At 46.0% G+C, this 17368-nt stretch overlaps 1 protein-coding gene across 1 annotated transcript; it reads left to right on the forward strand.

Annotated features, from left to right (window-relative positions):
• Positions 1 to 3251: 3251 nt before the first annotated feature.
• SFTPD (surfactant protein D) lies at positions 3252 to 12936 on the forward strand (the record flags this gene model as incomplete). Its single annotated transcript, XM_081268797.1, has 7 exons — positions 3252 to 3450; positions 8110 to 8226; positions 8466 to 8582; positions 8903 to 9019; positions 9429 to 9545; positions 10072 to 10155; positions 12444 to 12936. The coding sequence occupies 7 exons, from the start codon at positions 3252 to 3254 to the stop codon at positions 12818 to 12820; spliced, it is 1128 nt and encodes a 375-aa protein (XP_081124923.1). The 3' UTR covers positions 12821 to 12936.
• Positions 12937 to 17368: the final 4432 nt, after the last annotated feature.

Below are 17368 nucleotides of genomic sequence, written 5' to 3' on the forward strand. Positions count from 1 at the left end.
ATTAGGGTGGCCAAAGAAGCGGATTGGGGACATGGGTCTGCTGGTAATGGAGTCAGGCAGAGTTGATGCAAGAAATCAAGTCCCAGGAATCTAGAAGGAAGGAAGGATGATACCAATGGCAGTAGGACGGACAACTGCCCAACAGGCATTGGAAGTTAAGAGCTGCCCTGAGAGTGGTTGCAACAGCATGTTAAGAGCTCAAGGGTCTAAACAATCCCTAGAGCCATGCACAAGGTAAACAGCAGTTAAGAAAGCAGAATGTGTTTGAACAGGGGCAGAGCAGAGGCCTTATGAAGGCAGCACATGCTACAAAAGGTAAGTGAAGGGCTGAGTTCTAGTAGGATGGAAAATAATGACCACTTCCAGAGGGTACCTCCACAGGGTTCTACCTCTGCAGCCCCTGAACCTGCCCTAACCCTGCCTGGATATGCTAAGCAGCTCTTTCCCAATGTCTGGGCAGTGCTGTTGAGATGAAGAGAAAAGAGAAGTGGATGCAGTAGGTCCTGGCTCTTGAGATAGGCAGATGCAAGTTGCTTTTGCAATCCTTGTAGCTCATTGTGCAACACATGCATTTCTGGACCTCAAATTCCTGGACATCTATAAAATATAGACACCGGTGATGCTACTTAACTCCCAGGGCTGCAGGGAAGGTATGGATGGGGTCACAGACTGAGAGTGCTTTGTAAGATAGACGTGCACAGTGCTATGACTATCCACATCAGGTCTCCAGAGTGCAGGCAGGGGTGAGAGTGAGTGAGTGAGTCAACAAGGAAGAAAACTCTTCCACTTCTCAAAGGGCGTTCTCAGAAAACCAGGGCTGTGCTGCTCAGGTGACAGAGAAGGCATAAAGAGTGAGTGCCTGCCAAACCAAGCTCATTTGCCTGGAGCTCCTGGGAACTTAGAGGAAGAAATCTGTGAGTGTCTCTGCCCCTGCCTCTTATTTTATTTCCCCCATATCCTGTGAATATCCCCCCTGCCTATCTGAGCAGTTTACTGGTGTTGAGGAAGGGGGATTCTGGTTTCCAATTCTTGGTTCTGGTCTAGGAGTTGTGAGTATGGGAGGTGAGGGCACAGTGGGGTAAGAAGGTTCTCTTTGCCCCTCATTCAGCTTGCTGGGCTCAGTGGGAGATTTGCTTTCTGAGCTGTGGTAGAGAAGATGAGTGAACTATGATACCCCCTGAGACCTCAGGTGCCAGGTACAGAAGCTTCAGGAGGGAAATCCAATTCTAGCTTTGGTCTGGGTTCCTTCTCTCTCCCTGATTTGTTTAAAAAGAAAAACGGTGGAGGAGAAACAGACTAGGCATTCTCAGGCCTGGGTTTTAAACCCAACTTGATACCATTTCCCAATGGATTTTGGCCAAACCTGTTTCTCTCACAGCCTCAAGTCTTTAAAGAATACACTTACTGGATTCAGTTTCTGATTTTCCAACCAATGTTCTGAAGAGTCACTTTTTCAATAAACTCTTACACTGAAAGCATGGCGTAAACTGAGCACTGCAGGGGTTCTAGGCACTGTGGCTCTGCCCATTCCATCTGCTGCGAGTGAGTCTACATTGCCTCCTGAATCTCTTGTCTGAAAATCTGTGTGTCTGCCCTCTGCAAGACCCCTTAATGCTGGTGGTGCCTTCTGGGGTATCTTGAGCTTTGTGGGCAGACTGCCTGTTGTCTTTTATAATCTCCCAGAATCAGCCATAGGGTCCTGGATTGAGTGCCAGAGGACAATACCCTGTGCTCAGGACTGAACTTTGGCAAAACAGGGACAAAGAAGTACTGGCCTGCGGGCTCACCCAGGTGTTTCTAGAGAATTACAGGGTACTTGAGAAAGTTATGATTTCAAAAGTGAAAGGGGTCAATGGAAAATAAGAGTCACAGCCCAGAATCACTAGCAGTTGTTGAAAGAGGCACCTCTCTGGCCAGGAAGCCCCTGTCCTGCCACCACTCCAGTCCTCCTAGAGAGCCCATCATCTTTGCACAGTGTATTCTGGCTTTGTTCCCAGCTTCTGTGACTCCCACTGGTTCTTTCCATTCTCATAGCAGTTTCTTTCTTTGAGAGGAAAGATACTGATTTGGTTTAGATCTTAAATATCCCCCAAAGGCCCTTGAGTTGAAGCCTGCTGTGCTATCAGGAGGTGGCAGCTCCTTTGGGAGGTGGCGGCTGGTGGAAGGAAGTTAGGTCTTTGGGATCGGGCCCTTGAAGGGTATTTTGTGACCCTGGCCCCTCCACTCTCATCTTCCTGGCTCGAATGAAATGAACAGGACTTCTCTGCCATTTGATCCCATCATTATCTATTATTGTGTCACCCCAGACCCAGGGCAATAGGGCCAGATGACCATGGAATGAAATCTCTTAACCATGAGGAAAAATAAACCATTCTTTCATTTAAGTGGTTTATCTGAGATGCTTGTCATAGTGATGGAAAATTAACACAGATGCCCAATGTAGGGAGTAACCAAGGTCCTGCACACCCATCCTGCCCCCAATCTCAATTCCGAAGCCCCTCTCAGATGGATTCTCTATTGGATGGTTTCTCTTGCTATTTCCTAACACTAGCCTTTCACCTGACTGAGCCCATTTGGGATGTCCTCTTCCTCCAACCACACTTCCTGGACAGACATCTAGATGTCTTTGGGTCACTCCAGCTGCTAATTTAGTGTCTTTGAAATCTTTTACCTGAGTTTCCTCTGGTACTTTCTTCATGGAGTCAGTGCCTGGTCCAGAAATGAAAAATCACTCAATTAACATGCAGCCCACTCCCCTGCCCAAGCTCAGGACAAACATGACAAAGCCTTCAGGATTTAGACTTATTTTCAGACTAGTGTGGTAGGCAGCCAGTGCTGATCCACCAAGACAGCAAGTGAGAGGAAGCAGATTTGTCTTATTTGAGTTGATCCAACTGCCTGATCCAGGGAGGGGAAGGGTCCTACCCAGAGGCACTCAAAAGAATCCTTTCCAATGTACATGTGGCCTTAGTGAGGAACACCAAACCACAGCCACTGTTCTCATGGGGCACCTGAGAATAGATGAACACTGCTGTCAACCTATGACACAGTTCCAGTGGGGTAACTCAGGCCTTCCAAAGTCAGAATAAAAGTCTACTTCCCTGAACTGCTTTTGGAGTCTTGCTTCTCTAAGCCCACAGCAGGGAGCTGGGGACGGGGACTTCTCTTGACCTCCAGGACCTGGCCCAGCCTTATCCCATGTCCTGGAACTGACAGCATATCCTTTCTCTTTCTGTTCCTTTCCCCAGGCCATGATGCTCCTCCTTCTTTCCATGCTGGTCCTGCTTGCTCAGCCCCTGGGTTACCTGGGACTACAAACGAAGAACTACCTGCAGAGACCAATGGCCAACACCTGTACCTTGGTCATGTGCAGCCCCACGGAGAATGGCCTGCCTGGTCGCGATGGAAGGGATGGGAGAGAGGGGCCCCGGGGCGAGAAGGGGGATCCAGGTAGAGCTGGGACTGGTGGTTTATCTGGGTGGGGAAGGCTGAGCCTTGGAATGATAACAAACCTGCAAGTCTGGATATTTGCAATGGAAGACTTGGAGATGGGCTTCTCCCACCCTCCACCATGGAGGTGGGTTTCCACCAATGTTTGTTCTATCTAAAACAGTGTTTTACCAGTTGGCAAATGTCCTCTGTCCCATGCCCCCAAGTGCTTCCCACATCTCCCAAATGACCTGACTCTTCCCCTAGGACTCCTGGATTTCCCTTACCCATAAAATGAATACAGAGTGGGTAAATTATTGATATTTAGGGGAGCCCTAGGACCCTGTTCCAGGAGGTAGCAATAGTTCACTTTGGTTAAATGATACCTACCCAGGGTATTAAATACTTTTAATGTTTATTTAAACTATACTGTATGAAAGGTGACAAAAGATGAGGTTTCATGGCCCCATATAAAGATCTAATCAAATGGATTTGTCTTAAAACATTACAAGCAGAGAGCAGAAGCTCATATTTCTTTGTGGAGTCCTGTGCTTGGGTATTCACTTAACCCTTCCATAGCCTTACAAGGAAAATGCTAGTTTCTCCTGACAGTAAGACAACTGACTCAGAGAGGGTAAATAAAACCATTCTAGAGGGTTAAAAGGACATGGGCTTCTCATCAGACACATCTGAACTAGACTAGTAGCTCCAGGTCTGGGACTCCCTGGGACAAGCCACTTAGTGTCACAGAATCTTAGTTTACTTATATGAAAAAGGGAATATTGTTTGCTGCCCAGTGACAAATAATTGAGCCAAACTTTTTACTATCATTATTTTTTGAGTCTTTAGGATGAAGTTGCATTTTCCTGCTATACTAATTGGGCAAATTCTCTTGAGGTTACCAAAGGTACTAAGAAACAGGAAATGGTCCCTGAAATACTGTCCCTGCCCTGGGGAAGGCTCTGGATATTATTGGCAAGAAGGAAACATTTAACAAACTAGCAACATGAGCCAAGGGATCACGTGGTCCTAGGCCACAGCTTTGAGTATATTTCTGGAGTTTGCATTTTGGTTAGGGAGAAAGGAAAAGAGTGACACTTAAGTCAGAAAGACTAATATCCCTAGGCTTTGTAGGGTGAGGGGCAAGTGAGTACCAGCTTATCTTTTAGAAACAGAAAGTGGCTCCCAGTGTGAATGGGCTGGGGCATGGAGAGGGCTGTCCAGGGGTGAATTTGGAAGAGGAACCAACTCACTGTACAGCTCTCTCTCAGGGAGTCTCAATTCTCTCTGGCTCCTGTGGGACATTCCCTAGTAGTCCTTGAGCTTGCCACATGACTGAGACCTTCCTTTCCTCTGCATGTGCCTTGCTCCCTGCACAACCAAATGTGACTTTAGTCAGTTCTTAGAGAATAGCACACAGTAGATGGAGACAGAGGCTCACTCTGGCTCCTCTATTCTACTCACTCAAGTTATTTGACCACATGGGTCTGTGAATGTCATGGGGAGTCCGAAATACCCTCAGATGCTGTTCCATAGGTCTGTGTGGGGCCAAAGTCTGTACTGTGATATTCTGCTCCGCAAATTTTGAAGCATGTGGTCCCCAGAACTTCCTGAAAAGGACAACTGGTACCTGAGAGACGCTTGACCAGAGTAGAAGGTAGAGTTGTTGTCCTGGAGTGATTAGCACAGGGGCCTCAGATGCATTATAGAGAGCAAGAAAGACCCGACTTTGCCTGTGGGGGATGATTTCCTGTGCCTCAGCACCTCTCACACTCCTGCCCAGAAAGATTCAGGGAGAGTCTCTCCAGGGACACTCAACTTCCTCAGAGTAACCTCCCCCTTGCAGCATCCTGCAGGCCCTACATGACCTTCTCATCCCTGCTTGCTTCTCTGGTCTCAATGGCTTCTATTCTCACACCCACTGGCTCCAAGCACACAGGCTTTTTGCTGATCCCTAACCACACTCGGGCCCCTCTCTCCTCAGTTTCCTGTAGTTCACTCTTCTCACTCTTCTCATGGATGTCCCTATGGCTCCTTCAAGGCCTTACACCTAATCCACATTCCCAGCAAGGAGGTCCTAAACACTCTGCTTAAAACAGATACCTGAATGACCAGCTTTATTTTGTTTCTGTGGCACTTATTACAATCTAATAAGCCATAGGTTGTACATTTTAATTTTTGATTGTCTGTTTCTATTCAGTAGATTCAAAAGTCCATGAGGAAGAGATTTTTTTGGGGGGAGGAGGTGGGATCTGTTTTGTTCACTACCATATTCCCAACATTTAGGACAGTGAACTTCAATAAATATTATTGAATTAGTAAATGAGTATAAAATGGAAGGGTAGGAGGAATTTTAGTATTGCCAAGATTGACCAAATTGTTAGATCATGAAGCTCCACTTTATGTGGCAGCAGGGCACAGAGCTAGGTCTTTGGGGACCCTAATGCAAAGTTAGTGCTTTAGAGGCATGGGTGCTATTGTTGAGGAGGATGCCCCTCCTCCACCTCAATGCTCTGTGTCCTCTGTACACCAAGAACAGGTGGCCTCTAACACTCCATTCTAGAGATGACTTGCTTTCTTTAGCCCAATATGCCTGTGGCCAGCCTGGGTATGGTGGAGTTTAAGAGAAGCTGAGCCCGGGTTTTGGACATCTGTGTCCTCAGCCCAGTGCTCTGTGAAAGTGGGATATGGATCTGACTTGTAACCTTCTATGCTTCCATTTCATTCCTAGAAAGGTTAGTAATCAATAGCTGGAACAGAACCCAGCACAGAATCTTCCATTCATCTGGCAAATTCAGTCACCCTTATCCCAACCACACTCCTGACCCCAGAGGGCCTGGATTTTCCTGCCACAGGAGCATATCTTCCAAGACTAAAATGTCACATCTTTTCTCTCTAAACTGATTTTAAGAAGATAGGATCTCTAAATCCTTCCCACTCTTCAAGTCTCATTTTCTCCTCTAGAAAGATAGCTCCAAGGATGTGTGTAGGTGCTGGGGCAGGACACCAGGATGAGACGAGAGGCATCTCATGCACTGTATTCCTCATCTGTTGTCCTGTCTCACAGTTCATTATAAATTTTATATCAGGGCCTGAGATTAATATTTGCATTTGGTCCAGTGGGAATTATAAAGTAGATGTGCATGGTTGAGTTCTTTTTCATTTTTATTAAAATGCATTAATTGTATATATTGTTGGGGTTCCGTGTGGAATTTCCACACATGCATGCAGCATGTGCAAATCAAATTCAGCTTCCCTTTATTTACTCTCTCCCTATCCCACCCCCACATTTCTCAATCTCTATTAATCATTTGTTTAGGTTCAGGTTTATGGTTTTTAACTTCCGCATATGAAAGAGAATATTAAGGACTTGTGTTTTCTGTTTGGCTTATTTCACTTAACATCATGTCCTCCAGTTCCATCCATTTTGTTGTGAATGACAGGATTCCATTCTTCATTACAGCTGAATAACATTGCATTGTGTCTGTGTACCGCATTCTCTTTAACCATTTATCTGTTGCACACCTAGGTTGATTGCATATCTCAGCTATTGTGAAGAGTGTCACAATAGGCCAGGATGCAGGCATCATCCCTTTGGTGTGCTGGCTTTGTTTCCTTTGGATAGGTACCCAGGAGTGGGAGAGCTGGATCATAGGGTAGATTGATTTTTAGTTTACTGAGGAACCTTCTTCTCCAGAAGGGACATACTAAGTTACATCGCCACAAATGGTGTATGAGTTCTTTTTTTCTCTACATTTATGCCAGCATTTATTACTTTTGTTTTTGTTGGGTTTTGCTTTTTTGATAATACTGAATCTAACTTGGATGAGATGGTATCTCATTGTAGTTTTCGACTTGCATTTCCCAATGGCTAAAGATATTAAGCATTTTGTTCCCTATATTGTGTGGCCATATTTTCTTTTGAGCAGTGTCTATTTAGATCATTTGCCCAGTTTTAATTGGATTACTTATTTGGGGTTGTTAAGTTTTTTTAGTTACTTAAATATTTTTGAGTTACTAAATATTTTGAGTTACTTAAATGTTTTTTGAGTTACTTAAATAGTTAGTAAAAATTCTCTCCCATTCTGCTGCTTGCCTCATTACTCCATTCATTGTTGCCTTTGCTGTGCAGACCATTTTTAGTTTATGTAAGCACACAGGTCAAATTTTGCTTTTGTTTTCTATGTTTTGGGGGTTCCATATGAACAAATAAATGAGTAAGTACACAAATAACTGAACAAATTATCCTCTATTTAGTATCATTTCTGATATAAATGTTGAACCCCCAACACACACACACACACACACACACACACACACACACACACATATACATATGTATCACATGCATATATATATATATATATATATATATATACACATCACATATATACACGTGTGTGTGTGTGTGTATGATTGTGGTCATAGGCAAATGCTGACAGGTTGCCTTCTGTTGATACTGAGACCTTAGGGCAGGAGAAGAAGCACTTAACTTGAATTCACCTCTGACAAGTCTGTTTCTTCATAATGGGAATGTTAAGGTCCGTTTCCTGGATCACCACTGGACTACTGTGTGTGACCATGAAATGTCCATGCTTTGCAAAACCCTGAAGGAATACCAGGGATTTAACCCTCCTGGGCCTAGGGCTAACTTTATACTCATTTCTTTTGCTGCTATAGGTTTGCCAGGAGCTATAGGGCAAAGGGGGCTCCCTGGACCAGCTGGCCCAATTGGACCAAAAGGGGACAATGGCTCTGCTGGAGAACCTGGACCCAAAGGAGATTCTGGGCCAAGTGGTAAGCAACTAGACATGGAATTCAGGCATCTTAAAAAAGGTGATTTTGCAAATAGGCTATACCAGTATTCATGCACAGATCCCAGACCAGGAAGAAGGTTGTTCTGAAGGTGGCATTGGCTTATTTCAGACTGGGCCTACTGTGGGGTTCCTCTTTGTCCTCTACTATTACTGTCACTTTATGCACTCCTTCTGTCAAGAGGATTTAGTGTCACTGACAGGATTGGTCCTTTTCTCCAGGACCCCCAGGACTTCAAGGTGTGCCTGGTCCAGCTGGAAAAGAAGGTCCTTCAGGGAAGCAGGGGAACATAGGACCACAAGGCAAACCAGGTCCAAAAGGAGAGGTGGGGCCCAAAGGTAGGTGAATGTGATATGGCCTGTCTGGGAGGGAGAAGGGAGAAATGATGATGGCGGACCATGATGTGACCTGAGGCATAACATGCCAGGAAGAGCCCAGACCATGAATACCATGAAGGCCTCACCATGCACATCTTTCCTCACCTTCCCCATATTAACAATAATTTCCTCTTACCCTCCACAGAAGAGCCCAGGTAACAGGTGCAGTCTCCCCACTTCTCTTTCAGACCCTGGAGTTGTGGGTAAAAAGCTCTACTACTGAGGATATACATGCTGAACACACTCTCAGAAGCATTTGTCCCTGTTTGTTCCTTCCTCAGGAGAAGTAGGTGCCCCAGGCCCACAGGGCTCTGCAGGAACCAGAGGCCCCACAGGCCCTAAAGGAGAGAAAGGTGCCCCTGGTGAGCATGGAGCTCCTGGAAATGCTGGGGCAGCAGGTGAGTGATGGAAAGATCTGGGATGGATCCAATTATGTGGTGTCCATTTGGAGTTGGCAGTGGCAAACATGAAGTCTGGGCGGGTGTTGTGGAGAGTCTGTATCCAAGGAGGGTGCACTTTTCATCTCCGGGAACTGACCATATATAGGGAAAGTGCAGTGCTAAGCCTTGAGATGGTTCTGTATCCACAGAAGGTTAGTTGTTGGTGACAGGGGCAGTTGTACACAGAGAAGGTTGAATGTTGTGTGATGGGAATAGTTGTGCACAGAGAGGGCACACGACTGGGTTCTGGGAAGAGCGTGTTTGCCGGGAGAGTGTGTAGCTGGGAAATGAGGGCAAGTCATGTACTGAAAAGGTGAAAATGCTATAAATAGAGTCCATAGCTCACCCAGCCCTTCTCGGATTCCAGGGCCTGCTGGAGCTGTGGGTCCACAGGGAACCCCAGGAGCCAGGGGCCCTCCTGGACTGAAGGGGGACAGAGGTGCTCCTGGAAACAGAGGGGAAAAGGGTGAAAGTGGGGTATCAGGTAAGGCAGCAGCTCCTGACTCTGGAACCCCCACCAGGGCATGGGACGGAAAAGCGTAGCCTTCTTCTGCTCAGGTTGGCCTCTTCCCTGGGATGACAGCCCCATTGTTTATAGGTGGTGGGTGCAACTAGGGAAAGGCTGGCAGGCAGAATTAGGTCTTAGCTGTCTAATATATGTGGGAAGGTTGACCTGAGCAGTTTCTCTACCAGACCACTGGGAAAATGACAGCTGTCTTTCCCATTCACCAGATAGCTTTGAGCATTAAATAATCCAATGGATGGAAATTATATAAGAAATGTATTTCCACTCACCCCACCCTCAAAAAATGGATATGTGATTAAATTCCCATAAGAAAGCCTCATACAGCAGGGTCCAGTTGGGTCCGCAGGTGTCGGCTGCTGGGCATCCGTCACCTCCATCCCCAATATGTAGCTACAACTCCATACCCTTCTGTGAGGCCTGGGCTCTGAGCTCTTCCTAGGATGTGCTGGACAAGTCTTCACATGGCCCCTTTTCTCCCCTGCAGACATCACTGCCATGAGGCAGCAAGTGAAGGACTTACAGGGACAGCTACAGCACCTTCAGACTGTCTTCTCTCAGTATAAGAAAGGTGAGTTTCTGGATTTGAACCTCAGCCTCATACCAATATTGGGCCCCATACTGGTTTTGGGCATGGGTTTATGGTTGAGGTGGGGCTGACACTGAGCCTTACCCAGTGAGGGACTATGTGTAAGGCTGGGCTTGGGACTGGGGATAAAGCTGGGGCTGGGGAGGGAAGCCATGTGTTCCACAACCTAGAAGTCGATCCAAGGAACAAGGAGGAGGATTTAGTAGTCTATATCACCAGTTCACTGGGCTGGCAGATGCATATTTGAAACCACCAGGCTCCAGAGCACCCTTCAACCTCAGTGCCATCCATGCCCCAAAGGCGGATGTCTCAAGTGCAAGGCAATTCAATCGACCTTCCTTCCTGTCTGACTGAGTTAGTCCCTGTGACAAACACATTGCACTACTTACCTCTGTGAAGCCAGGTGTGGGAGTGCTCAGAGATGTTGCTGCACAGTCCAAGGCAGCACAGAATGCAGTTGCTGTCCTGAGGGTTGGGGCTGGATTACACTCTGGAGGTACAAGGCAGGTGAGGAACTGGCTTTGATGACTGGTCATTGAGAATCTTTCCTTATTCATGCTCCTGGGTCAAGCAGGGGGCAGGCTACCTTGGGGTTCCAGCCAATGCTGGGCTCTACCTGCAATCCCTGATGTGTATAGAGCAGATTCCACCTTAACTGTGCAATCCTGTGGTGTCAAAGCCCCCCAAGAGCTCACACCTGAGAGCTCTGTGCCTTTTAGAATCTCTACCTCAGTTCCCAGCTGCCCCTTCTTCCTCTGTCCTCTGTGACTTCAGTTTTGAGTCCACACCCTTTAGTTAAATCTCACTGAGTTAGAAAAAGAAGTTTTCTGAATAAGTAGAGCATAAAGGGTTTTGTTTGGGTAAGACATGGAGTTGGCTCCTAAGCACCAAGGCTGAGGTGAGAGTTTTAAGCATTTGTACTTTTCCTTCTCTCCATAAACATACTTATACATGTACTCATTTGCTCATAATCACACTGATGAAAACATGAAGAACATGTGCACATGTACCTGCCACCTATGTGTATACTTAAATATCATCATTCATTCCACATCCATCTACATACACAAGCTCTTATGCACAACCAACTGGCTGGACCTAACACATGTCCACATACTTTTGGATGAACTCATGGGCATATTCGTGTAGCACATGCATACTGCCCTGGGACCACGGAACTTACACTCAGTAATGGCACATAATCTTACACTGACCTTGTTCAGGGCTGCTCTGGGTGCCATCCTGAGTCTGTAGACAATCTTCCCTGCAAGACCTTGTTAAAAATGCCCAGAGGAAAACAGTGATCCAGGATGCAGCCTGGATTCTGACAATCCCAACAATTCCAAGGATGCAGCCCATTCTGGAGCCCAGTGTCCTTTGCCAGATTTCCACACATGGGTCCAGAAGCCACAGGGATGAGAATATTAAAAAAAAAAAAAAAGATACTCAACATGTTACACAGATGGTACTTTTCTGAAGTGACCCCTCACTTTAGAGGAGAAGAAATGCAAATTCTGAAAGGGAAAGTGACTTTGTCTTGTCCCCAAGACAGTCATTGCCAGGTTGAGTCTTAAGATCAGATATGATTTCTTTCCAAGCCTCTCTCCAGCACTAATTTTACAAAAGTCCTCCTCTCAGATGCCCTTGTCCCCTTCCCCAGCACCTGACAGGCTGGGGCATCTTCCACTGAGAAGCCAACATGGGATTGACCAAGGGCAGAGATCAGCGCATTTAGCTCTCAGATGTCCCACCCTATCCTCTACTGTCCCCTTATCCCTCACACAACTCAAACAATCCAACATAACAACTGTGGTGACAGTGGGCTCATGGCATTGTTTTCTGTACTCTCAGAAATGGACTCAGGTTACACAGTAATCATTTCCCAGGTCAAGTTGTCCAGTTCTCCATAGTAATTAAAAATCAATGCCAGTACACAACCGAAAGGACAGAGCTGAAACCGAAAGGGAAGGCCTGAGCTTTGGTGTTGGACTTCGTGAGGTTTTATCCCTAAGTAGGATGGTTGCATGGCTCTTAATAGCTCTGAACTCCAGCTCTGTAATCTGTGAACTAGGGACCACGGTACCAGTTTGCAGTGTGCATTATGGGGATGGGGCTTCTCCAGAACCAAGTGTCTCACTCACATTCCCTCTGGTGCCCTGAGGCCCTGCCTGGGAAGGTCTGGAAGGCTTGGGCTGCAGCACAGAGATCTCAGAGCCCCTGCACTTTGGCCAGGAGTACCTCATCTCAACCTGATTTCCCTCTTCTCCCAGCTGAGCTCTTCCCGGATGGCCAAAGTATTGGGGACAAGATCTTCAAAACAGCTGGCTTTGAAAAAACTTTTGAGGGTGCGCAGGAGGTGTGCACCCAGGCCGGCGGACAGCTGGCCTCCCCTCGCTCTGCAGCTGAGAATGAGGCTTTGCAACAGCTGGTCACAGCTCAAAACAAGTCTGCTTTCTTGAGCATGACAGACACCAAGACGGAGGGCAAGTTCATCTACCCCACTGGGGAGGCCCTGGTCTACTCCAACTGGGCCCCAGGGGAGCCCAACAACAATGGTGGGGCGGAGAACTGTGTGGAGATCTTCACCAACGGCAAGTGGAATGACAAACATTGTGGAGAGCAGGGACTTGTGATCTGCGAGTTCTGAGCCCCTGTGGCAGGGGTTGGGGAGGGAAGAGTAGCCATGCTTGGCCCAGAAGCCTGGCAAGTGAGTTTCAGCCCGAACTTATGTGTTGCCAATACCCTAATAAAAAGGTAACCACCTGTGACAGCCAAGGCTTCTCTCCAGGACACAGCCAGAGGTAGCAATATTGCAGATCACCTCACACACGGAAGGCCTATCCAGAAGAAAGGGACAGCCTGCTCTCCCAGTTGCAAGGGATAAAAGTCAGCCTGCAATGACAATGATGTCACTGTTACAAAGTCTAAAATCTCCTTCTCAGCTCTCCTCCTCATTGAATGATTAGCTCTCCCTCTTCTTCTTCCAAATTCTTCCTTCTCTCAGCTTACAGATCAACACCTTGCCTGTGTTAACTCTTTTTGAAGGTTGGGGGGGGTGCCAGAGATTGAACTCAAGGACACTCAACCACATCCCCAGCCCCAAGAACACTCGACTGAGCCACATCCCCAGCCCTATTTTGTATTTTATTTAGAGACAGGGTCTCACTGAGTTGCTTAGCACCTCACTGTTGCTGAGGGTGGCTTTGAACTTTTGATCCTCCTGCCTCAGCCTCCCAAGCCACAGGGACTACAGGTGTCTGCCACTGTGACTGGCTCTGTGTTTACTCTTAAATTTCTTTTTTTCAAAAATATTTTGGGTACTGAAAATTGAACCCAGGGGTACTTTATCACTTTTCATTTGTTTAATGTTAGTGGTGCTGGGGAATCAAACCCACCCGGGAGCTCTACCACTAGCTGTATTCTAGCCCTTGCCTGTGTTTACTCTTGTCCTTTGCTCCTGATCAGCCTCTTGCTCATCCCTGTTGCTTTTCTCCTTGACACATGATGGAAGCATACTTGAGTCTCTTCTCTCCTTACACTCACTCCATGGGTTAAGCATTCTGTGCCCGTGTCTTAAATTCCATCTACAGGCTATGGATCCCAGGTATATGTTCTCTTCAGGACCACTTCCAGACCCCAAACTCCTCTAGCCACTGCAGGCTAGAGAGCTGGAAGTCTCCATAGCTGACTCTGGCTTTAAGCCTAAACCCAGGAAGCTACATAGCTGGGCAGGATGACCTGGTCCAGAAGTCTGCCTACCCTCCACCCCGCCCCAGTCATTTTGTGGTCCCACAACCAGTACTCCTCCTCCCATGCTATCCAGCATCTGTCAATAGAGCTGCACCCTGACTCAGGGGAGGAATGCCAAGTGCACAACCCTAAAGCCATCTGAAATCTCAGGGAACTTTGGAGCAGAGGGTCATCGGTCATGCTCAAATTCACCCCAACACTTCTCTTGCCTGGAAGTTTCTGGTAGTTTCCGGAATTTTCTTTCCCTACTCTGTCGCAAAGACAATCTAATTAAATCTTCCCCATTTTCCAAATATGAAAACAAAGGCACAGAAAGGTGAAGGGACTTGCTCAGAGTCATGGGGGTAGAAGGATTAGAGCTCAGTCATGAACAAGGTCTTTCTGATCCCAAAGCTTATACTTTGGGCCTCTAAATATATAAACCAAAGACTCCCATATATTTGGCTGATTTTATTGATACACTCTCACAAAATTATTTATTTATTCATTTTTATTTGTTCTTTTTAGATATACATGACAGTAGAGTATATTTTGACATATTATACATATGTGGAGCATAATTTATTCTAATTAGGATCCCATTCTGTGGTTAGCAGAATGAATCAGATGTAACTTTACTATGTTCAACGATGAAGACACCACCAGTGAAACTCCACATCATGCACAAACCACAAAAAATTATTTAAATGATACTTGTGTTCAAGAAATGGGAATGGGGGCTGGGGATAGAGCTCAGTTGGTAGAGTGCTTGCCTTGCGTGCATGATGCCTTGGGTTCTAATCCCCAGCACAACATTAAAAAAAAAAAAATCTGCCCCTGGCACAGACTCAGCAACACATTGAAGGCAATAAATGAAGAAAAAAAAATTACAGAATTCTAAAACTAAATAAAAACGCTTAAGGAAAATAAAAGAAATTGGAATGGCACCTGGGTGAATCACAGGCCCATAATAAAAGGCCCATGAATAAACCCCTCCTCCCCTAGACATGAAATCAGATTAAATGCTCTCCTTTGTTCACAGGCACTAGGGGGGTTGCCCTTTCTGGATGGGGCCCCCAAACCCCAAACCTCTTCCCAGAACTCCTGCAGCTACACCTCATGTATAGATAGGGTAGCATGTCCAAAAGCAAAAGCCACATTTTCAGACAGTTCACAGCCGGTGCTCTGAGATAAGATCTGCCTGCACCTTCTAAAGTACAAGTCAGTTACACAATAATTAGCAAACAATTCCCCCCTACAAAGGCCACACCTGGGCACACTGATAATGGGAGCTTAGAAAGGCCCTTTTTATTGTAAGAGGAAACAACTGAATTTAAGTCAAGAAGAATTAAAAAAAAAAAATAGATGGCTCTGAATGGGTTTAAAAGGACTGGGGGTGGGAGGAGGGGGGCACAGGCAAAATATTGCCACCTCCCTGTCCTTTGCCTTATCTCTCTGTGTTTTTGCCTCTTGTTCCTTGCACACTGGGCCCCTCTGCTTGGTTTCCCTACTGCATGAGGACAGGGATTGTGCTCAGAGACTGCTGCACAGGCATGAGACACTCCCATCTGCTTTCAGTTTAAACTGCTGTAGAAATCAGTCTGGTTGTCTCAGGTACTCTCCCCTGGCTCAGTTGACTAAGCTTTGGGAGGTGGGATGACCTAGCACACTATGGCCACTGCAACCTATTCAAGGTCATGGTGGTCTTGGTACCTCACTGCCCACCCCAATACTCATGCCAGACCTATTTCTTGACAAGGGGGAGGAAAGAGGAGCAGAACTGTGTGGACAGAAAACTAACCCCGAGAGAAACCTTCAAATCCACGGGACCCACCAGCATGAGTGCCTGGTTTGTCTTTGAGCACAGAAGACTTGTAAGGAGGGTCATTTGGGTTCTATACGAACAATCTGATTAAGGAGGACCGAAGCAAATAGTTCAGAAGTTCAAGCTTTCCTTAAGCCCTTGAGCACAGAGGGTCTCTTGTGCTAATATACATGAGCAACTTTCAGCTCAAATCTTAAACTGTGCCTACATCCTCAACCATAGTGGCCTAGGCGGCAAGTGAAACCAGGACTATGTGCTCTTAGGCTCTCAGGAAATTTTTGTCTCTCACAATGCCAGGGGCCATTGTGGGAGTGACTTGAAGCCACCCCTGTCTGGAAGGGTGGTCTTCCCTGTAGTACATTGGGAAGCCCCTTTCCTGTAGTACATTGGGAAACCCAGTTTAGTGATATACTTGCAAATCTCCATCTTGTTCTTAACCCTCCGGTTACCAAACCAGCCCACATCCCATAATGACCAGCCAGTGGCAAGCTCTCTGATGTCTGCTTTTCTAGGACCCTGTTTTTGTTCTGTATACCCTTGATACACAACATTGACAACTGAGTTGCTTATGGTCAGAGCATTCTCACAAGTTTAATGATTGCTTGACCATCTTAAGTTACCTATGTTTTATATACTAGAGAAAAAAAACTAGGTGTCTATTAGAGAAAATAAAATGTTAATTGAGTTGTCAAATATTTTTTCCAGGCATTGGATATAAAAATGGAAATGGCTAGTCAGACTCTCATGGATCCTATAGCCCTGAACTTCCCTAACATCACAGAGAATTAATTGGTGAAACTGTGTTCCAGCAGTGAATGATAAGGTGCTCAGCAAACAGATTTAGAACAAATGGATGGATATTAAGAGACCTTAACAAAGGACACAGAGGAAAGTCATCTTCTTGTGTAATCACTAAGCTACTCAGAGACCAAAATATTCTATTACTGTCTGTTCTAATTATCTGTAACTATTAAGCCTCTCTGTGACTAACAGCAGGAATCTTCTGGTAGGTTTCACTCTAATATTTGACTGAAAGGCCTTGGGTAGACAGGCATGAACTTGTGATGCACGTTTCTCCTGGAAAGTCAGATAAGACCAGTACACATGTCATAATGCCCTCTCTTCTATGGCCATGCTGAGTGTGGAGGATTGATTGATGTAAAGTGATACTGCAACCAAACATTCTGGAACCCAGCCACCCCTGGGCATCAGCTGGGTCCACTTGGACTTTTTTTGTTGCTGTTGTTTTAATTAGTTATACATGATAGTAGAATGAATTTCAATTCATTGTTCCACTTGGACTTTGAAATTTGAGGGTTCTTAATGGATGCATTTCAAACGGTAACATGTTTGGCCACTATTTGCTTGAGAGACTGTAGGCTCCCCAGGACTACCTGGTTGAACCATTTCTGTGCCACAAAGAGGAACTTACAGAGGCTCTGACTGTGCAAAATGGTGCATTGTATATTTAGCAAGTAGAATGGATGTAGTGCTGAGAAAGTCCAGAGAAAGTCTTATTTGCAGGGCTGAATAAAGTGTTTTTAAGATGTCATTAGGCCCTTTGATCTGCAGTAAGAGCACACTGACCTCACTGCCAGCCCTTTTGAGTATTTATTTTTTCATTCCCCTAATCCTTCATTT

Source organism: Spermophilus citellus, assembly GCF_964194105.1.
Source record: "Spermophilus citellus genome assembly, chromosome: 15".
Lineage (NCBI taxonomy): Eukaryota > Metazoa > Chordata > Mammalia > Rodentia > Sciuridae > Spermophilus > Spermophilus citellus.